The sequence below is a fragment of the Mirounga angustirostris genome, unplaced genomic scaffold (assembly GCF_029215605.1).
Source record: "Mirounga angustirostris isolate CCGP_5_RB_7025 unplaced genomic scaffold, mMirAng1.0.hap1 SCAF_16, whole genome shotgun sequence".
Taxonomy (NCBI): Eukaryota; Metazoa; Chordata; class Mammalia; order Carnivora; family Phocidae; genus Mirounga; species Mirounga angustirostris.
In genome coordinates, this window is record NW_026991724.1 from 6,728,749 (window position 1) to 6,751,007 (window position 22,259).

The 22,259-nt window shown below is 54.5% G+C and overlaps 1 protein-coding gene across 5 annotated transcripts in view; it reads right to left on the reverse strand.

The window, feature by feature from the left end:
* The window catches only part of CMIP (c-Maf inducing protein), a 230,341-nt gene that overhangs the window by 76,783 nt on the left and 131,299 nt on the right, over window positions 1–22,259 (reverse strand). For all 5 annotated transcript variants that reach the window (XM_064581017.1, XM_064581015.1, XM_064581016.1 and 2 more), the window contains one exon: window positions 10,845–10,970. In XM_064581017.1, the coding sequence (XP_064437087.1) occupies window positions 10,845–10,970 (126 nt within the window). The remainder of the gene's footprint in view (window positions 1–10,844; window positions 10,971–22,259) is intronic.

A 22,259-nucleotide genomic window follows, 5' to 3' on the forward strand; every position in this document is an offset into this window, starting at 1 on the left:
ACCACACAGGGGGCAAAACCCTCCCAGATCCACGCCACCCTCATTCACAGACTTTGACAACTCGGCCTGGCGTCTCTCGTCTGTAAGATGGGGCCACGAACCCTGACCTTGCAGGAATGTCATGAGGACTGGGAATGATTCCTGGGGAGCACAGAGAATCGGGCCTGGCACAGAGCAGGTGGTCGCCCACAAATGCGGTCACTGCTGTCATCACCAAAACCATCATTAGTTCCTCTCAAATAAAACGTGGCCCAACTGGCTTGTTGGGTCCTCGCAAGTCTACCCTGGGGAGTTGGTACCCTCAGCATTGTCACCCCTAGGGTACAAATGAGGAAACTGAGGCTTGGGGGAGGTTAGGAGCTTTCCCACAGGCTCACAGGCAGCAGGTGCGGGGCCAAGACTTGAACCCAGGCAGTCCGACTCATGCTGTGAACCATAGTTATGGCATTCCAAGTTTTCCACTGACCAACCCCAAGGGCAGAAATGCAGCGTCTGTTCTCGCCTGACCCCACAGCCCTCTGCTCCAAGTTGACCCCGACCTTGATGGTCCAGGGACTCTCACAAAGGCCGGAGCCTCTTTCCAAGCATCAAAGTCCAACTTCTGTTCCCCACCCACACGGACACACACATGCATGCACATACAAGTGGTCCAACTTCAGGGTCCCCCTCTGTCCAGGGGATCCAGGTTCCCCACCCAAATTGTTGATGCTCAGCTGCTCTCCCAGGGCAGAGTCTGGGGCAATCTCTGGGCTTGAACAAATGAATCAGCTCAGTGGCCAGTACGGCGGGGTATCAGGCTCCTGTGGGCAAGCTCAGAGACTCGTTCCAAATCTCAGACTGAGGCCAGCCCACGGACACAAGGCAAGTTTGCACCTCTGCCCCGAGTAGGGAGCAGGCCCGGGGACACCGTCTGTGTGATCCCGGGACCTCTGCAATGGCTGAGTCTCCAACAGACCTGGGTTCAAGTACCCCAAAGACACAGAGCCTGCACCACCTGACTGGGGAGATGGGAGTCTGCCACAGGACCAGCAGCACCCCAGAGAATCTGTGGCTGAGTCACCTCCTCTCAGTGCTGACCTAGCTCTGTGGTCTTGTGACAATTCCTATTCATTAGGACGACAAAATATACTCCATGCTGAGGGAGAGCGATGCAAAGATCCCCAACAATGAGATACTCCCTGTAAAGTGCTTACTTCGCTCCGCACCTGGCATGTGCAGACACTCTACAAACTGGGGGGCTCAGGATCCATGCAGCCACGGCCAGTGGGGTGGTGATAAATGTGGAACAACAGGTTTTCCAGAATAAGAAAGCCTGACCACAGCACGAGCCACCCCTGGGGCTATAAACGATCCCGCCTTGGCCGATCCCGGGCCACCCTGGACCAGAGTTGCAAGAGATGAGTAGGATGGGCTCTCAGGAGCTGGTACTGGCCAGTATGAGCCGGCCCCAGCACATGCCCAGTCTGTGCTCTCTCACACACCAAGTGTGCCAGAGAGAGGGGCAGGTGTGGGAGGCCAGATACAGGACGCCCGAAGATGGTCCACACACTGATCCTGGTGAATACGTTACCGTAGGCAGCAAAGGGGCTTTGCAGATGTGAGTCAGTTAAGGACCTTGAGATGCGGAGGTTATTCCCGATTATGTGGGTGAGCCGCTGTCATCAGAAGGGTCCTGAGGAGGTTGGAGAGTTGGACAGATAGCAGAGGCTGGAGGGATTTGGCCACAAGCCAAGGGGCACCAGCAGTCTCTGAAGCTGGAGGATGCAAGGAAACCCATTTTCCTAAGAGCTTCCAGAAGAACTAGCCTGCTGACACCTTGATTCTAGCCCAGTGGGATCTGTGCTGGACTTCTGGCCTCTAGAACCGTGAACAAATAATAAATTTGTGTTGTTCCGACGGCTACGCCTGTGGTAATTTGTCACAGTGGCCGTGGGAAACGAGTATGGGAGGTATGGCCACACGGGCTTAGGGCTGATCGGGCTCTTCTACTGGTTCTGAGGGAGCACCGTGGGCCCGGGCAGTGCCCATAATGTGTCACTGGCTGGACTGAATGGCCAAGTGAGGACAAAAAGGAAGACAGAGAAGACAGGAGGAAGGAGAGGGGGAGAAGTGCAGCCATCCCTCTTCTGTGCCCACTGGCCCCAGCACAGTGCCCCGCAAACACATGTCCCTGTGTGACCACCACCGTATCCCCAGGACCTGGGGCACCGGGTGGCCGAGCGAGACTTGCTGAATGAATGAACGAACAAATGAATGAGTGGACGGTGAGCTCCCTGAGGGCAGAATCTCATTCCCAAACCACCGGCGCTGAGTAGGTGCTGGTGCGGTCAGGGCTGGTGCGGTCAGGGCTGGTTGCACAAGGACGAACGAACACAAACAGCGGAGCCCTGGTCGTGAGCAGTCGACGGCGAGGCGACCCCCTTCCTTTGCCTCGGCAGCCTGTCCAACACAGACCTGTCTCCCTCATAACCTGGCGCAGCCCATTCCCATTCTGGGGACCTCCCCGACGTGCGAGCCCCTGGTAGGGATCTTTAAGGGGGTCCCCGGCCTGTCTGGGTTGAGCGCGAGCAGGTGATCTAGGTTGCAGCAAAGTAACGTCAGGACGAAGGAGGGAAGAATTCATTATGAGGCACAGCAGTGTCATCCTGTAAAGGTGAATGCTTGGCTGGGACATGGTCCCATCACCTGCTTCGGCTCTAGTCCGTTTTCCAAGCCTGTTCTCCAGGCTCCCATCAATTCTTCTAGCATATTCCTTTGCTGCTGGCGATTGCCTGAGTCCATTTTGGCTGCTTACATCTGGGAGTCCTGACTGATCTGCATGGCCCCACTGGACCCTTCCTCCTGCTCACAAATGGATGTTCCAAAGCACTCTCTGTGCCGTTGTTCCTCCTGAAGGAGCCAGCCAGCTCCCAGAGCTGTGGCTTCTCCTGGTTACATCTCGAGTCCTCCTGGGATCCCCCGCTGGCAGTCTGGCTCTGCCCAGACCTCAGCGGGCGGCAGCCTGCTGCTGAGCGGGCATGGCCACACAGATTTCCTCCCCTGCCCTGGCGCCCGGGACCTTGTCCCCAGGTCTCAGTTGGGTCCACTGTGTCCTGCCTTTCACAGCGCCCTCGTGGTCTAGAACGGGAGGAGGGTGTCTGCAGGGACACAACCCCATCTCACCTGCCCTGGTCACCTCGGCTCACAGCCTAACCTTCCAGGAAGAACACCCTGCACGTTCCAAGTCTTCCCTCGTGGGGAAGAGCGCGAGCCCCCTGGCTGGTGCGACCCAGCTGCCCAGCCACATCCATCCTCCCGTGGGTGTTTCAACCGGAGGTCGGCGTCACGTTCTGGGAAGAAGGCAGGTTTGGGTCCAGCGGAGCAGCTGATAGATCCCAGCTAAGAGCTGTGTGACTCTGGACCTCCCCATCCATAGCACGCGCCCGGGAACCTGCCTCTCCGCGGCGCGGGCCCGAACTGAGATCCCTCGGTGCAGTCACACCAGCTGACGTGACCTTCCAGTTATCGAGCACAGTGCTTTGCATGCATCCCTCTGAGGTGAGGAACTGAGGCTCAGAGCAGGTGGGAGGGCCCCCCTCCCCCGCCCCGGGAGCTGACCCAGCCTCGCCCCCGAGCACACCGTCACCCTCACTGCCCGGGCTCCTCGTCTGGCACACACGCCCCTTCTTCTGTGAGCTCTGAAACCCCTCGCCTCCCGCAGCACCTCGGCTGGGACCACCCTCCCTCCTCTGCTTCCCTGAACTCCTTCCCGCCCCTCTCGGAGCCCCATCCTGCCCCGGCGGTTTATCAGTCGCACCCACAGGACTGGGAAAGGAGGCCGAGTCCGGTCCGGGGAACTGCCCCCTCCTGGGTGAGGCTGGTGTCACAAAGTCCGCCCAGGAAACTCCTCACACCAAGGCGAAGAGCGGAGGTGCCATCCAGGTGTCCAGGTAGAGACAGCGACCGTGTCCCACGGCACCTGCCGGGCCCACTACGCCCCAGCACAACCGGGAGGGGGGATGGCCACCTCCTTCCACCTGCAGGAAGACTGGCGGCGGTGGCCATTCTAACAAACGAGGCTCTGTGAATCGAAGGCTCAAAGGGATTTCAAGGATCACCTGGTCCAGGAGTTCTCAGTTTTGGGGGGATTTATGGGAACCTGAAACCCTTTGAGAGACTGAAACAAGCTGAAGATTCACATCTGAGTAAGGTGCCCATTTGTACACATACACACACACACACACACACACACAGAGTTTCAGAACACACCACAGACCACGGGTTAAGGAGCCAATTCTAGCCCAACCTGTCCCTCCCTGCCATGGTGAGCAAACCAAGGCCCAGACTTGCTGGGTGTCATCAGCGTCCTCCCCCAACGTTTCCAGCTCTCCTCCCAGCACGTGGTAGGACTGGTAGCCACGGGCTGGCTCTGGCCAACAAAGCACGAGCCGACGTGACCTGCGTCGCTTCTGGTGGAAGCCCTTGGGAGCTGGTGCACTACTTAGCAGGGGCCCTGGCCTTTGCCGTGGTAACCAGCAACATTCCAGATGGTGCCGGCTCCATGAGCAGTGCTCCCAGCTGACCCACGGTGGACTCGCAGCCTGAGTGAGAAATAATCCATTGTTGTTTTGAGCCACTTAGAAGTTGGGGCTGCTCGTCACTGTAGCACAATCTAGCATGACCTGGCTGGCTTTGCTCTTCATCTGGCTTTTACACAGAACATACATCCCACCAGGGGCTCTCTGCCTTCACTCCCCCCAGCACTGCCCACTGAACGACTCATTAACTCTTCAGGGCTCACCTGAAATGCTTTCCCCTCACCATCCCCAACCAAGTCAGGTGATGATGCCTCATCTAACAGAACCACAGTCTTGCAATTGCTCATCTCACTGTTATTCTTTCTCTCCAGGCTGTGAGCTCTGTGAGGTCGGGGACCATGTGTGACTATTCACCACTGTATGCATAAAACCCCGAGAGATGTTTGTTAAGTGAAAGGTTGGCTGACTTGTCAAATGAACGATCAGATGGATACATGGATGGATGGATGATGTGTGGGTGGAAGGACTGAAGGATGGATGGATGATAGATGGGTAGATGGATGGACAGATGGGTGGACAGACAGATATATAAATGGATTGGGTGGGTGGATAGCTAGATGGATAGATGAAGCATCACCCATTCTGCTCACTGAAGAAAATTTCATGCGCAGTAAAACGTCAAGGGAACTGTTCAGCCTTGATACCCTCTCTTCCCAAAGGCGTATTTGATTAAGACTGAGAAATAATCATGGCGGTCTTTTCCTGAACACCTACCGTGACCAGGCACAGTGCTAAGTATCTTACACGTAATAACACTGATCCTCACATAGTCCAAGGAGGCAGGTCTTATGACTCTAGTTCACAGATAAATCATCGGCCCAGAGAGGTTATTCCTGCTTGCCCAACGCTACACAGATAGAGCACAGTGGAGCTGGGCGGGGACTCGGGTCTGTCTGACCACACAGGCTGTCCACCCTGAACATGAGAGCCACGTGCCTGGGCTCCACCAGGCTTCCAGGAACTGGGCTGGGAAATCTGAAGGCATTATGCCAGTGAAAGGAGAGGAGGAAGGACTTGGCTCCAGTTCCCATCTCCAGGAGGCCCCAACCCACAAACAAGAGGGTGGACCAGGACTTTCCTCCGGAAGAGGGGAGGCGCATCTCTCACTGATGGAGCCAGAGAGGGTGGGCTATGAACTACTCCTTCCTTTGGCCTGTTTAGTTTCGAAGAAGGACGGAGGCTGCTGGGGGACATCCAGGATCTCAGCGCAGGCATCTTTAAGTGCCTTCCAATGAAAGGGAAAGTGGCCTGGACTGTGTCTGGCCCTGGGGGACACGGTGAGTTTCTGCACAGAGATTCCATACTGCTGTGCGGGCAGCCAAGCCAGGACAACGTGGCCCCATGGGACACGGGACATAGCTCAGAGTCTTGAGGGTCACTGGATTCAAGCATGGGAAAGAGCCCCTGGAAACAGGCAGGCCTGCTCAGGCCAGCGCCAACTTCTCCTAGCGATAAATCTTTCGAATACTGGAAGGGCCCCGTTCCAGGCAAATTCTGCCTAATTTCCTCTTCGAAAGTTGCCAAGTTCTCTCTCATTGTTGTATTGTCTCGAGAGGTGAGAAAAACAGCCAAGGGTGCACTATGGGTGACTGTTCCCAAGTTCTCCTTCCTGGCCCAACTTCTTAGGGAAAAAACAGCACGTGCTTTTCAGACCGGAAAGCTCTTTCTCGCCGGCTTCCAGTAAGAAGGGAACCCACCCTGTCCCTGCCCCTGCCGCCTGGCCTCTGGAGATCCTCTTGGGAGAAGAGCCAGTCTCGGAGACCATCAGGAAAGGAGAGTCTCCTTGTTCTGGTTCCGCCCAAAACAGAGCAGGGGGCTCTGTCTACTTCCCCTGGACGGGCGGACACCCAACCGCGAGGCCGAGATCCCCAGATGATCAGCACCATGGGGCTCTTAAATGCTGGCCACCTCACCCCATGGGCCGGCAAGGAGCCCCCCAGGATGCTTTCATCGGGCCATTTATGTTCGTATGTAGTTACCTCCTCACAATGAAACACCAGCACAAAAGGCGTTAAGGGGGTAAAGAAGATAAATAGGTCCTTTCTGCACCCGGGGATTCTAATAACATGGCATTAGGGAGCTCATGCTGAAAAACACAAAGCATCCAGAAACACACCAATTGGACCAGGCTGGGAGGCTGGCGCCTTTGTCTGGCGACTCGACCTGCTGGCAGAGTGCTCGGTGTCTCTGGGCTGGGAGAAGGCACGTTGGCCTAAGAGCGGCTCTTAACCTTCCCTGAACTCGGATAGGTCAGCTCCCAGGGGTCTGAGTGAGGCACCAATTCAAATTCTAACAAAGCAGCTTTGTAAGGAGGTTCCTGGGAGAGGGACGGAGGTTGGAGCGGGAGGAACAGAGGGAGGAGGAGGCACAGAGGGAGTTAAGTTGAGAGGCACAGAGAGAAGGGCTTGGGGTGGAGAGAGGCCTGGAGAAAGACATCAGAGAAAAAGAAACTGCAAGAGAAGCAGAGAGCGAAACACAGCAAGAGATAGAGAGAGGGAGAGAGACAGAGAGAATGAGAGACAGAGAGGGACAGAAAGAGAAGGAGAGAGAAAGGGGGATGGGGGAGAGATAAGGAGGAAGAAAGAGTGGGTGAGAGAGAGAGGGAGGGAGAGAGAGAAAGAGAGAGGGAGAGGGGAGGAAACAGATTCACTTGGATACGGAGAAGCTGACAGAGAGCCCCCCAGAGCGAGAGACCGGCAGGTGAGGGTGGGGACTCCTGCAGCCCCAACACCACTCCTAGGTAGAGAACAGCCGCGCATGTGCAGCGGGACATGACCCTCTTCAGCGATGCTGGAAGACTCCAGACCCTCCGGCGCTGGGAGGCTACCTCCTCCAGCAGGGAAGCAGTGCGTGGAGCACGGGGTCAGAATGAAAAGTGCTAGGGTCCAGCCCCATCCAGCAGAACTTTCTGTGATGATGGAGGTGTTCTTCATCTGGGCTGCCCAATAAGCAACCACTAGGTCCAGGCAGCTACCGAGCGCTGGAAATGTGGCCAGTGGCCCTCGGATCTGCATTCTTCGTTTGATGTAATACGTTACAACGCAGGCACCCTGTGTGGCCCGTGGCTGCTGTGGACAGCACGACTCAAGGCATCTTCATCCTCTGCCGACCAGGAGCACCCAGACGGAGCTCGTCCCATCGGCCTTGCCCCCCGGGCACACCTGGGCGGTTCTCGGTCCTTCCTCCACCCACAGCAGGGAGGACTGCTCTGTCATGCCACCCCTCGGGGGCCTGCCACCTGAACCGGGACAAACCCAGAGCAAAGCATCCCGCCAGCTGTCACAAGGGCATGTGAGGCACGCATGCCTGGCCCCTCAGGGCACCAGCCTGGGGCTCCAGGTGCCCTCTAGCCGCCTCACCATCACAGGGGCCTCCCAGCCCAACGCCCACCCCCAAGATGACTCGGAAGCCATTTACAGCACGAGACGGCCACACGCCACCCATGAATCACAGGAGGGGGGAGGAGGGTGATGATGAGAAGGAAGCAAGGTGGAAGTGGATGGAAGTGGCAGGAGGAGAGACTGAGGCGGGAGGGGGGTGCTGCACCCACCTGGGTTCTCCGAGTAATGGGGTAGAGGGCTGTGTCTGCTTCCCCGTCCTAGCTCTGAGTCCTGCTCTCCTGCTCCAGCCTCTGTCCACGGAGCCGGAGCTGGGGGTGGGGGGGGCAGTGAGGGAGCGAGCGAGGGGGATGCTGGAGCAGGCCCGCCTGGCGGCTCGGCAGGGGGAGCTCTGACGTGAGGCCACTGCCGGATGCAGCCCCAGCCAGGCGAGTCATCACAGCCGGCCTGCAGCCACGGCCTGGGTTAAAGGGACATTCCACTGCCGGGCAACCCCCATCTCTCCAAGCCTCCCTGATGTTCAGCCCTCCTGGGGGGTACACTGCCCCCTCCGACCCCAGAAGCAATGAGGTCCTCCTGCTGGCGAAGCACCAACCACGACACACCCAAGAAGATGGGGGCTCAGGGCCATCCATCCTCCAGCGGGACAATTTCAAGGTTCCCCTCCCCACCCCCACCTCCCTCTGACACTCCCATATTCAGCCTTCTCTGCCCTGCAACTAGACGGATCCCTCCATTGTTCCCTTCACCACTTAAGAGCTTTCAATGGCTCCCTACTGCCCTCAGGACATAGCCTTGGCTTCTTCACTCCGCCAACAAGACCAGTAAGATCTGGCTATGACCCAACAGCTCTGGACACATCCAGGGAGCCCTGAACGTACCTCCCCCTCTCCCACATTCATGCTTTGCACCCCCATTCCCTCTGCCCTGAGTACGTGCCCCCCATCCTGGCACACTCCTACTCACCCATCTACACCCAGCTGTAAAGGGAGCCTTCTCTGGAACCCCTAGACCGAGTGAGTCACTCCCTGCTCTGGGCTCCCAGTCCTCCGGGACCTGCCTCTATTTTAGCTGTTGTCTCTGCAGCCATGTGTTTATAGCTCTGCTCCCCGGAGGGCCCTGGACTTCTTCAAGGACGGGGCCGAGGGGTTCACTTGCCTCCCCACCCCCCCAGCACAGGGGACAGACCAGCTCAGCTTCTTCACAGAACCCTATCATTGCCCCCCTGAATCTTCCTCTGCTGCTCAGGCCCCAGCTCACATGGGCCGGGAGGACAGACAGGAGAACTCTGCTGGCTGGAAGTGAAGAGGAAAGAGAGGAGAGAAAAAGAAAGAAAGAAAGATGGCCGGGTATGGAGGATGCCAGAGTCAGGAAGAAAACACATAGGCAGGCATGGTTTCGGTGTCCTCCAAAAGATGACAGTAAAGAACAGGATTTTTCTAAAGAATTAGCTGTTACAGTGAGCTCGTTGAGGCCCGCATTCCTCAGAGGCTGAACTGTGTGCCTCTTGGCTGGAACGCTGTTACACAATCTAGTGGCCACTTTGGAAACATGTTTTAGGGAAGCATCTCTTTGGGCTCAGGGCAGTTTCCCTGGAGTGACAGAAAGAAACTGTTCCTAAAAGAAAGGCCTGTTCTCCCAACAAAGAGAGCGCATTCTCTCTAATGAGGAGTCTCTGACTTGGGGTCCCTGCTGGAAACTGGGATGGCTCTGCCTGAAATGATAAGGAACATGTCGTGTATATGTACTACAGCAATTTTTTCTGTCACAATTCTTTTATTGGTGGACCCACCTCTCCCCGACCATAAGGTCTTGGTAGGGCTATCAGAGTACACAGCTGCCTATGGTCAAGGGTGGGTATGTAACCTAGGGTAGGGCATTCCCTGGGATGCATGGGACTCCAGCAGAGCCAATCAGAATTTTTTATGAGATTTTATAGAAAGATACAAAAGGAAAATAGGCTCTCACATTTTTAAAAGGACAGAAGTCTATCTTTCCCATGCACGGAGAGACCCTCCCCGACAATGAAGCCAACACACAGAAGCAGAACCAGGAGATGGAGAGAGAGAGAGAGGCACTATTAGCATCATTGGACTCCTGGATCAAACTATGCCTGAAGGCCTCTCTTAGACTTCCCATTTACCTTAATATAGTTACAGCTTCAAATTCTTTTTGCTTCAGAGTTTGAATGTTTGCATCATTTCCAACCAACAGCCCCGATCGATACACACAAAATGCACCCCTTCCCAAGGAGACAGCTCATATTTCCTTTTTTTTTTTTTTTTTAAAGATTTTATTTATTTATTTGACAGAGAAAGAGACAGCGAGAGCAGGAACACAAGCAGGGGGAGTGGGAGGGGGAGAAGCAGGCTTCCCGCCGAGCAGGGAGCCCGATGTGGGACTCGATCCCAGGACCCTGGGATCATGACCCGAGCCGAAGGCAGACGCTTAATGACTGAGCCACCCAGGCGCCTGAGACAGCTCATATTTCTAACAGTCTCAGGACTTAGACCAACAAGAAGAACCTCCTCCTCACTTGAAGTACAGCAAAATGTGGCACCCATTGCTTACTTGCTTTTCTATAGCCTTTTAAGGCCTAACAACATGGCTTTGAGCCTCAGTTTCCTCATCTGTAAAATGGAGACCAGAAGACCTATTTCTCAGGCTTGTTAAGAGAAAAAAAAAGCATAAGATATAAAACTCCTGAGCTGGAGCAGGCATGCAGTAGGAGCTCAGTCTGTGCACATTCCCTCTTCCTTTCCCCCAGAGAGCCCCAGTTTATACCTTTCTTATGTTGGAGAAAAAAGCACCCTAAGCTAAACAACCTTTCCTCCTGGTGGTTGGCTGTCTTCCTCTGAGGGAAAAGAGGAGGGTGAGGGCATAGGAGGCAGGGCAGAAGAAACTGCTTGTTCATGTTTGTTTCTCCTACCTGCAGTAAGACCGTTCCCCCAGGAATTGTGAGCTGTAAACAGTACTTCGGGGCGTTCTCCCAGGACAGCAGCTGAACGTCCTCAATAGCGCTGTAGGAGACTGAGTTTTCCATGTACCCAGTTGGCTGCAGCAAAAAAAAAAAAAAAAGAAAAGAAAAGAAAAGAAAAAGAAAAAAAAGAAGAAAAAGAAAAGACACATTGGTTACAATATCCATGCCTCAGAAGAAGGTTCCGAAAAACATCCCCACCCTGGCAACAAGCAGACTGGTACAGACACTGGGCAACTCTGGGAACCAAAGGAATTCCACCTTTCCTGGCTGGCAGCCTCCCAGCTGGCGGAAACAGGTCATGGTGGAAACCTGCCCACACGGTTAGGGGTGCAGAGTCGTGACTGGCCTGGGGGCACCTTGAGGGCAAAGACTGTGCAGTGTTCCTCGGGCATCTGTGGGGCCCAGCACAGGGCAGAGTCTGGATCTCTCCAGCCCTCACTGTGGCCAAGCCACCACCTTCTCCTGCCCAGAAAGCAGTCATGGACCCCCACCGGTTTCCCTGTCTTGTCTCCCTCCACAGATGTGTGCTCCCCACCCAGCACCCAGGGCCACGTTCCACGTCGGCACACTCGATCCCCTTATACCCTGCTCAGTGTCCTTCCACAGCTCCCAGTGGCCCAAGCACGAAACCCACACTCCCGTCCACCCTCGCCAGGCCCAACGGGTCAGGACCTGCTCCTTCCTCTAGCCCCACCTGCTTTCTTTTTATCATCTGCACTCCCCACAGCCTACCCTCCGATGGCGTCGCAAACTCAGCCTGCCCCTTGTCCCAGAAAGGTTGTGGCCTGATCCCTGGCCTCTCTTCTTCTACTGTCCAGGCCTCAGGTGCACAGGGACTTCGGGGGGCCCTGCTACCCTCCAGACCCTATAACCCACCTGGTCACATCCCTCCCTGGACCCTCGGTGCTCCCCACACCCTATTTAATTATTGTGGACTGATACTGTGTGTCACCTGCTGATGTCTGCCTCCTGGCCAGGCTGCAGCTCGGGGAGGTCAGGCCCATGTCTGTCCTGGTCCCTGCCCTCTCTCCCCAGTGCCTGGCACGTGGCAAGGGCTCAACAATTTGTGTGGAAAGAAAGAACAGTAACAGCTATCATTGGTCAATGCTGGGGTGAGGGTGGGGAGAGAGAAATTCACAACTGCTCACTGCTGAGTGAGCTCCCCTGTCCTGGAGAGAAGGCAGCAGGAGCCAGGGGGATGCACTGGTCACCAGGTCCCAGCAGGGTCCTTGTCACTCTGACCCCAAGAAAGCCATACTTGAACAGAATCAGGGGCGAGTGTCACATAGCCAAAAAGGCAGAATGTAATAGCTAACATCTCCCAAGCCCTGACGGGTGCCGAGCACTCCCTAGGCAGGGGACAAGCACTCTCTCCTTCCATCCTCACAACAGTCCCACGGGGCAGGTGCCAGGGCCATCCCATCGGACAGATGGGGAAGCTGAGATGTCCTGCGACTTGCCCACGTTCAGCCAGCTAGGAAGGGGGCTGACCAGGGCTGAACTGGGCTGGTGACTCAGGATTCGGTGCCCTAACTACTCTGCTGAGCCACAAGCAAGAGGGGATGCGATTTGAAATCCATGGCCTGACAAGTTCATCTTACCATCAGGATTTAGGACCTCCGTGAGGTTTTAAATGTCCACTTCCGTCTGCCAAAGTGGAGATACAGTGGTGGCGGCGGTGGTGGTGGAGGGGGAGAGGGCTGAGGGCATGAGGTGCCTCAAATTTCCCTGATACGATCGGCCACCAGGCTCAGGAAATAAGAGACTGATCAATCAATTTGCTCATTCATTCATTCATTTGATGTATTTATTAGGTGCCTCTTATGTCACAGGCCCACAGGCCAGGTGTTGGGGATACAGCCGTGGATGAGACAGGAGCCCAATGGCGCAAAGAGATACAAATAAACAAAACAGGCAAATAAATCGCAAACGCAGCACTCAGATTCCAAATAGGGGTGCCCACGGGGCTAAGAGTTGCGGCGCCCTGGAGAGGTGGAGGAAACGTGCCAAGGCCCAGGGCTGGGAACAGGCTGGGCATGTTCGGGGAGGAGCAGAAGGCCAAAGGGAGGAAGACTCAGGTAAGAAATGCCTTGGAGAGGGGGGCAGCCGCTCCCAGAGGGACCCGCGGGTCCAGCCTGGGGTCCTGGTGGAGGGTTATTTGCTGCTGCTGACTGTCTCCCCTGCTCGTGTTCCAGCACCAGGAGCAAGAATTTCCACCTGTTCTGTTCCAAGTGCCCAAACAGACCCTGGCACTTAGAAGCGGATTGTTATTTTCTTAATAAATGAAGGAATAGGGGCGCCTGGGTGGCTCGGTCGTTAAGCGTCTGCCTTCGGCTCAGGTCATGGTCCCAGGGTCCTGGGATCGAGCCCTGCATCGGGCTCCCTGCTCCGCGGGAAGCCTGCTTCTCCCTCTCCCGCTCCCCCTGCTTGTGTTCCCTCTCTCGCTGTGTCTCTCTCTGTTAAATAAATAAAATCTTAAAAAAAAAAAAAATAAATGAAGGAATATTGCCCTAAATGAAAAAGTGTTCATCCACGTACTACTTACAATCACTACACATAACATCCTTGGGAAGGTGGCTTTTGGGATTCTTTTAAAAATCACATTTAAAAATTAAAAATAAATTAATAAATTAAAAAAAGAAATCTGCTTTAAGAAGCAATGGCACCTGGGTACCGAATGTGCCGAGCGCCCTTCTGTACGGCCCACACCCCCCTCTCTCCCTCTTCAGGGTCCGCTCGGCCTCCAAACTCCAGCCCACCGACCCCTCGATACACCCAGAGGCCAGAGGACATGCGCTACGACGTGGCCACCAGCACGTGTGGAAACTGCCAGATCACACCACACCATGTAAAGAAAGAAAGGCCCATCCCGAAAATCGTTAAGACTTGATTATTCAGACCAAGCAAACGGCCGGCCTCGTCTCTCTAGAAGGATACCTTGAGGCCTCCAGGCTTGTGCTTCCCACCAGCCTCCCTGGGGCCTGAGCTGCCCTAGGCTCACACCAAGCCCATGGCAGCATGTTCCAGAAGATGACCGCTCCTGACAGTGGGCCATTCCCAGGAGGCGGGGCTTGCTAGCCGCCTGCGTCTGCCTTTCTCACGACCCTGCTTCAGCTGCCTCAGTGTGGCCTTGATTAGAAGTTGCAACACAGGCTTTTTGGGGAAAGGCTGGGTATAAATAAATACGTACTGGTTTTTAATAGCAGATGTACTGCTTTCCCACTGTTGGACGCAACACTGGCTAAAAGCAAAATGTGTAGACTCAACAGGACCGGTGTCTGAGCCTGTTACTGTGTGACGTTATGCAAGTTACTATACCTCTCTGAGCGCATTTCATCCAATGGTAAAATGAGAATTTAATAGACAGGATTATTAGAAGCCTTAAAGGAGATCCAATCTGTCGAGGGCTTAGCACAGTATCTGGAACATTCCAAAAAGCCCAATAAAAGGAACTACTGTGAGAAATAATAAACTTGATCTCTGGGGTCCTCCTCCCCCAGAACCATAATTCCAGCATAACCATGACAAAAACATCAGATAAACCCCAACTGAGGGACATTCCTCAAAACACCTGACCAATACTCATCAAAACCCAGCAAAGTCTGAGCAACCGTCCCCACCCTGAGAAGCCTGCATCTACAGAGACTGACCACTCCATGCACTGTGGGATCCCCAGCGGGGTCCTGGGACAGAAAAAGGACATTAGGTAAAAACGAAGGAACGTGAATAAAGCATGGGCTTTAATAATAGCATATCAATATTGGTTCATTGGTTGTGACAAAGGTACGATGTTTCTGTGAAATGTTAACCACCAAGGGCGCAGGTTTGGGGTAAATGGAAACTCTGTACCGCCTTTGTCCCTTTCCTGTACGTTCTCACACTGTCCTAAAATAAAATGTTCATTAAGAGAAATGAATGAACTGCTGCATGTTGTTGTCCCCCAGGGTCATCTTCCCGGACAGAGCCTAGACGGGAGCCCAGGAGGCTTGCAAGGGAGAGGGGACGATTGGGACCGCAAGCCCCCGAATGCTGTTCTTCAGATTCAGGTGTGAGCCAGGGCTGACCACGGACCTCCTTCGTCCTAGGTACTTTCGCGCGGCTGGGACGATTTCACAGATAACTGATAATTCCCTGGTAATCTGAACATGATGATCAGAGCGACAGCGGAGGAGATTCCTACATGGGGTAAAGGCTGAGTCAGATGAAAAGGAAAAATGAAATTCTCCTCCACCTGAGGTAAGCCAGGAAATCCAGCTCTGCGAGGTACATTTAAGAGAACAATAAGCAGACTAAGTTATTTCTACACGTAGAAGCAAAGCGAGGCAAACTGCACGATTCCCGTCTACATGACATTCCGGAATGAGCAAAGCGACAGGGCTTGAAATCAGACCAGCAGTCACCAGCAGCCGGGGCGCAGGTGGGGACCAGTTACCAAGGGGCACGGGGATCTTTCTGCGGTGATGAAAATATTCTGTATCTCCATCATGGTGGTAGTTACTTACCTGACTATATACCTTTGTCAAAACTCACAAATCTACACGCTAAAAGGGTGAATTTTCCTGAATGTAAATTATAACTCAAACCTAAGAAAGGCAATGCGTGAATATTATAGATAATTTGGAAGATGATGAATGGGAGGCAACCTTTCAGATAAAATCATGCCAAGACCACTCATTAGCACTTTGGTATATCACCTTCCTGAGGATTTTTTATACATGATTTTTTTTTTACAGAGCCCAAGTCATATGGTACATATAATTTTGTAACTTGCCTTTTTCTTTTTTCTTCTTTTTTACATAATGTTACATCACACGCGCCTCCTATATTCTGGACAATAATTTCCAGAACTATCATTTAGTGGCTATAAAACATTTGGCTGCTCTTTATTTTATCACAGCTCCCCCAAACCATGGACAGTGTGGTTGTTTCCTTTTACACTACTATAAACAACTCCACAATGAACATCCTTGTGAAACATGTTTTTCTACCCTATATTTAGGATTATTTCCTTAGGCCAGATTCCCAGAAATGGAATTACTGGGACAAAGGGCAAGAGCATATTTTACGTCATTGCCAAATTGCTCTCATTAAAGAGATATTAAGAGACCTGGGGAGCCCTGGCTAAGGCTGAGGGGGCCTTCATCCTGGGCTCCGAGTCTCGCTGGGTCCTGCTAGAAGCCATGCTCTGGCCCGGGTGAGTTCAGAGGGACCACCCTGGCCGCCAACTGCCCACGAGGTGACTGCAGTGCACGGGGACTGGGGTCCCAGAAGTCTGCAAGCCAGGGTCTGGGCTCCTGGGAGGCTGCTTGCCCATGGGGGTTGAGGAAAGTCGGGGTGCCTTTGTCCTTTTGCTCTGAGGATTGATGAGAGGCTAGTTTGGGGGGGTCTTGGGTCTCTGCCAAACCAGCAAGAGAACACTCTGCTTCTGCTTCTGTTTCTGGGATGAGCTTCTTCTCTGGTGTCCCCTCAATGCTGGATCTGGGCTCAAGACAGCAGAGCCTGGAGGGGCTTCATCAGGCCCCTCAGGGACTCTCAAAGGCCCTCAGAGCTGCCATTCCAAACAGGGCATCTTGTCAGACTTCCCACGTCAGAATGGGCAGGGAGTAGGGTGACCAAAGGCCCCTGAACCAGCACCCCACCCCGGGAGCCCCCAGGCTTCACCTCCCCCTGCTTTCCAGGGAGCCAGCTCCCTCCCACCCAAACCTGCCTGCTGGTTTCCATGGGGATTTCTCTAAAAGCCAGTGTGAATCATGATGTCTGCGACCCCCAAGATGAGGCTCCAGGCTGACTCAAGGTGCATGTCGGGAAGGTGCCCAGCATCACTCCTGGGAAGGGGAGCAGGGAAGAGGCTCCCAGACCCCAAGAGGAGAAGCGGGTCTGGAAACACCCTCCACGAGCTCACTCCCGAGGCCAGTGGATGTGGGAGGCTGGGGAACCTTGCCCCCACCGCCCCCGGGGACCTGGGCTGAGAACAGCAGGCTGTTTGTCACGGGGCAGGGGTAGTTACTTATAGTCAAGTAAGTAACTACCCAGTACCCTGCTGGGTGAGCTGCGCCGCAGACAGGTCCCCTCTGTGCCCGCGTGGAGGCTGCCTGAGTCATCGTGTCGGGGGACCCGCTCTGCACAGCCCGACTCCACGGGGCACCTCCCAACTGGAAAGAGGAAGGATTCGCTCGTGCCACCCGCCCCCTCAACACACACCCCGGCCTCAAAAGAGAGACTGCAGGTTGGAGGATGGCGAAGTCCCTTCCAGCCCTTTTGGACAGGCAACGACGACAATAATCATAACGATGGCACCGTCCCCTCCGTGGCAGTACCACAGAAAGGCTCCAATTAGAGGAGGGGGTTTCAGCTCATCTTCCCCTGCTGCCTGTTAGAAAACGCAGATGAAATGCATGTGACATACCATGAAACATGGACCATTTCCGGATGTACAACTCAGTGGTATTTCGTGCATTCACAATGTTGTGCAACTTCACCTCAGTTTAGTCCTAAGACATTTTCAGTGCTCCGCAAGGTGACTCCATCCCCGTGAAGGGGTCACTCCCTATGACCTCTCCCCCACGGGGCTGCTGACCATGGATTTGCCCGTGTGGACGTTTCACCTCGACGGAATCATACGGCATGTGGCCTTTCTCTCTGACTCTTTTCAGGTCACATTTTGGGGGTTCATCCACACAGAACCGTGTATCAGTACTTTGCCCCTTTTTATGGCTGAGTAACGTTCCACTGAATAGATCTGCCACATTTGGTTTACTCATTTACTTCAGCTGAGAAGGACATCTGGGCAGTTTTCCCACCTTTGGGGTATGGTGAAGAGTCTGTCACACGGTTTTTCAGTGATAAGGAAGGATACAGGCTCTGCAAACTCAAGCCTCGTGAAGCCCCTCCCACACAGAAAGACACAAGCGCCCCTGGTCAACGTTTCTAGAGCAGTTCCCATGTGGCCAGCACCATGCTGAGGACTTTATAGGTATGATCTCATCTCACCATACCGCAAACACTGGCGGGGGTGCTGGATTTATCCCTGCTGATCCACATGCTACAGACAAAACAGGCGCAGAGAGGGGAGGACGTGTCACAGACCCCTGCTTTTACGGGCCAGACCCAGAATTCCATCTCACGACTGCCAGGACCGTGAGCTCAGCCCCATGCTCTGCCAACTCCTCCAGCCGGACCCCGACCCCAGCGTGCGTACCTGTGGGCACACGCATGGCAAGCCCATGCTACACACAGAGAAGCCAGAGCCTGAGAGGGTGGCAGGACCAGAACCTGGCACGGCCGGGGTCCCAGAATCTGCCCGTCTCCTGCCACCCAGCCCCGCAGGTCCCCAGGCCACCTACAGCTCCCCTCGGCCTCGGGGGCAGAAACCCACACGGGCTCGTTTGGGAAAGGCCTGTCAAAATATTTTGATGTTCCCTTTAATCCCACAAAGGGAAAGCTGTACCACAGAAGCAAAGCGGCGGTAACAATTTGCTGCTACGTGGGTCAGTCTGGGCCCCAGTCCCGGAGCAAATCTCCTCAAATGCCTTTCACACTCCCCTCCCCTTGTTTCCATAAACCAAAGATACCCAACCTAATTTCAGCCTTTCTGGTTGCCCCAGGGCCACTGTTCCTGCCGCCACCCGCTGGTGAGCCGTGCTGCAGCCTAGCAATGGGCCTGGGCCCACAGAGCTGTCTGCCACTCCCCTTACTGGCCTCTGACTTGGAGATGCCGCGTCTGTTTGAACGGCTTTTCCAACCGTTCTCCTGATGCCAAATGGCTACTTCTTACTGCTGCCAGCGGACCTTCCCCTACACCCTACATCACAAGGTTACTGCTCTTCTGTTGTAGCCCGTGGAACCAGAACGCCAGGCTTGCCACAGCTGTGTGCAAAGTAAAAGTAACTTGGTTTTGAGCGAGAAGGTCTCTCCTGAGAAAAATACACTCTTCTTGTGTTTTGTGGTGTTTGCTTTCATCTTCTTTTCTTAGTTGTAGGGAACTTAATAATCAAGCTCTGCACAGCTTAAGTAACTCAAGAGCAGCACTGTCCGAGAGAACTTACGTGACGGTGGAGATGCTCTGATTCTGCACGGTCCGGTGCAGTAACCTCCTGTGGGCCACTGAGCACATGGAAGGTGGCTCGGGCAACGGTCACCTCGGGACTGAATGTGTGTAGTCATTCAACACACGGAACCCCTCACATGTGCAACCCATGTGGAGGCGAGGGACACGGCCCTACAATCATGGAGCTTTGGAGACAGGGAGGAGACAGATGGCCCAGGAAAACGGGGGACTCTGATGGACAGAAATTTGTGTTCTCCAGGCATGGCACTTTTTACCTATGCCCCTGGGCACCTGTGACAGCTGAGCAACTGACCAAGTGAGTCTGGAAGGAAGCCTGGATGGAGGGACCAGCCCTGGCTCCCACTGAGGCCCCGAGGAGCTGGCAGCAGGCATGGGTGTCAGGTATCCCTCCCTCTGCCCCAGTGTCAGGACCTCTCAGGCTGGGAGCAACCCTGCTGGCTCCCCGTGCCCACCTCCCACCTCTGCATGGCCCTTCCCACCTCCAGCAGCCGTCTCGGGAGGCAGGTATTACCATCACCCCCGAGATGGACCAGAAGGAGGTTCTGAGCCTTGACCAACCACACACAGCTATTCAGGACAGAGCTGGGAGGAGAACCGAGACCTTCAGGGTCCATGTCCTGGCCGCTGTCCATAACAGCTAGTGAGTTAGAAATCAGGGGGACGACCACAGGGTGACACCACCGCACCATCCTCCAGCAAAGCAGCTCAGATGGGAAAGACAGTGACAAGTGTCGGCACACAGACAGAGCAGCTAGAATGCCCCAGAACTGCTCAACGAAAACGGTGCATTCGTGTCTGCAAAAGCTGGCCACTTGTATCCCCTGCAACCAGCGGTCCCATTCCTACGAAGAAATGTTGGCATATGTTCTCATGAAGACCTGCACACACGTTGCCTAAGCACTCTGCAGCCCCAGACTGGAACAAACTGGAAACCACCCAAATGTCCATCGATGGAAGAATGGATGAAGAAAGTGTGGTATATTCACCCCGTGGACCAGCACACAACGAGAAAGAATGATCTACGACGACTACACGGAGCACGCAAATGAACTGCATGAACCTAATGCTGAGGAAAAGGAAACCAGACACAGACGCACCGAGTATATGCCTCCATTTCTATCAAGTCCAGAAGTAGGCGAACCCCTCCATGCTGTGAGAGGTCAATGTACTGGTTACTGGGGTGACCAGCTGTCCGGTTTGCCTGAGCCTGAGGGGGTTTCTTGCGACACTGGTTGTTCACCACTAAAACCATGAACGTTCTGGGAAAACCGGGATGAGCTGGTACAATACTGGTTCCCCCCGAATGGGGACAACACTCAAAAGATGCCAGAGGCAGCTTCTGGACATGCGGTACTGTTCCGGGTCTTCATTCAGGTTGGCGGTAGCGCACTGTTAAAATGCATCAAGCAGGACACAATCTGCATGTACGTCATGCGTCGATAAAAGATTTTTTGAAAAATCACAAGTTTTAGAGTCGAATCCAGGCTCCACCCCTTGCTGGCTGTGTGGCCTTAGGTGAATCACTTGGCCTCTCTGAGCCTGCATTCTCTCCCCTGCAAAAGTGAGATAGTATTCACACCCATTAGGATGGCTATTTTTAAAAAGGGAATCACAAGTGTTGGAGAAGATACGGGGAAATTAGAACCCTCATCCATGCTGGCAGGAAAGTGAAATGGTACAGCCATTTGGGAAAAGTTAACCAGGGTTTCCACATGACCCCTATGGGGACTTTTATGGTGGGTGAATTACACTGCAATAAAAAAGGTAACAGTAAACCTATCTTAAGGGTGCTGCGCTGAGTAATGAAATGCGCATCCTGTGCTCAGTACCTGTGAGAACTTGGTAGTGTTAACTCCGAGGGGGTTACACAGGGTGGCTCTAGAAGGCAGCCAGGAGAGGCAAGGAAGTGAGGGTTCACCTGTTTGAGCTCAATGAGTTAAACTCCCAACACGGTGCCAGGTGCTAAGCAGGAGCTCATTATACCAAGGTGATTATTTTCAAGCCTCAGCAAGAAGGAAGAAGGGGCTTTGTGCAAACCTCTCTAGGTTCCTCCCTCACCCACAGATGATTCCAAAATGATAGGACAGAGATGGGTGCTCTGGCTTGAAGTCGGCCCTGAGCGCAGGGGTGATCAGCCAGCTCTGGAAGACCAATGTCAAGCAGGATCCTATCTGTTAGATACCGCCTCCCCCAGACTCTCTCGTCCACACCCTCTTGCCCCATCTCAACCAAGCCCTCCACGCCCAGCCCACCTTGGGGGCCTGGGAGGGGCCACCTGGCACCAGAGCGGGGGTCCCCTTTGCCTGCGGCCCAGATCTTGGCAGAGCAATGCCTGGAGGCTGGGCCGTGAGGGCAGGGCCAGCAGGGGCAGGCCAAGGCTGTTCTCCACGGAGTGCATGTTCTGGCTCATTAATCATGAGTCCAGCCATGGCAGCTACCCCCTTTTATGGACAAATGGCTCAAGAGGTTTAATGACAGAGGAAGAACTGATATTTCCATGTTCGGACTCTCCAACCTCAGTCACCACTGGGGCACGGAAACCTGAGTCCCCAGGGCGTGGTGCTCCACATCCGTGCCGCTGGGCACCTCGGCCATCTGAGGAGCTCATCAAGGCTCTTGGGGGCTGTGACACTGGTCAGCACATTTCCGCCCACCAAGTCAGGAAATAGTTTTAGGGAGCAACAAGCGTTGGCGGCCCCAGGCACCATCTTGGCCTATTATTCTCCACAAGGCCCCTGGCAAATGGGCACTGCTGGGACCCCCATTTCGTGGGGGAAGAAGGGGAGGCTGGGAGCGGCTAAATGGTGGCCCCAGGTCACAGCTGGTCAGTGGAAAGTCTGCATCGTTGACTTAGAGGTCAGATCCGTATCCTCTGTACCACATGGCCTGCCCACCCTGCCGGACACTGGCCTGGGAGCACCAAGATGGCCAGGGTGCGCCAGAGTGGGCCTCATGATGGGAGGCAGGGGCAGAGGTGTAGATGGGTAAGAGCACACAACCCGATAAGCACTATAATTGAGAGGTGTAAGGTACAAAGGACAGGGGGCGGGGAGAAACCGTTGCAGAAGGCTTCCCAGAGTGACCTTTGAGCTGGGTCTTCAGGTGGCGAGGGGAGTGCCGGGCACTCCCAGCAGAAGAAATGGAAAGTACAGACAGCCCCGAGTGCGGGGACCCCAGGCTGGGAACAGGAAGTTGTGGGATGAGCGGAGAGGTTCAAGGATTCCTGAAGGAGCCTGAGATGGGACCAGACCAAGGCACAGCTCTCCACAGCCCAAACTTCTCAGACTCGTGGATTT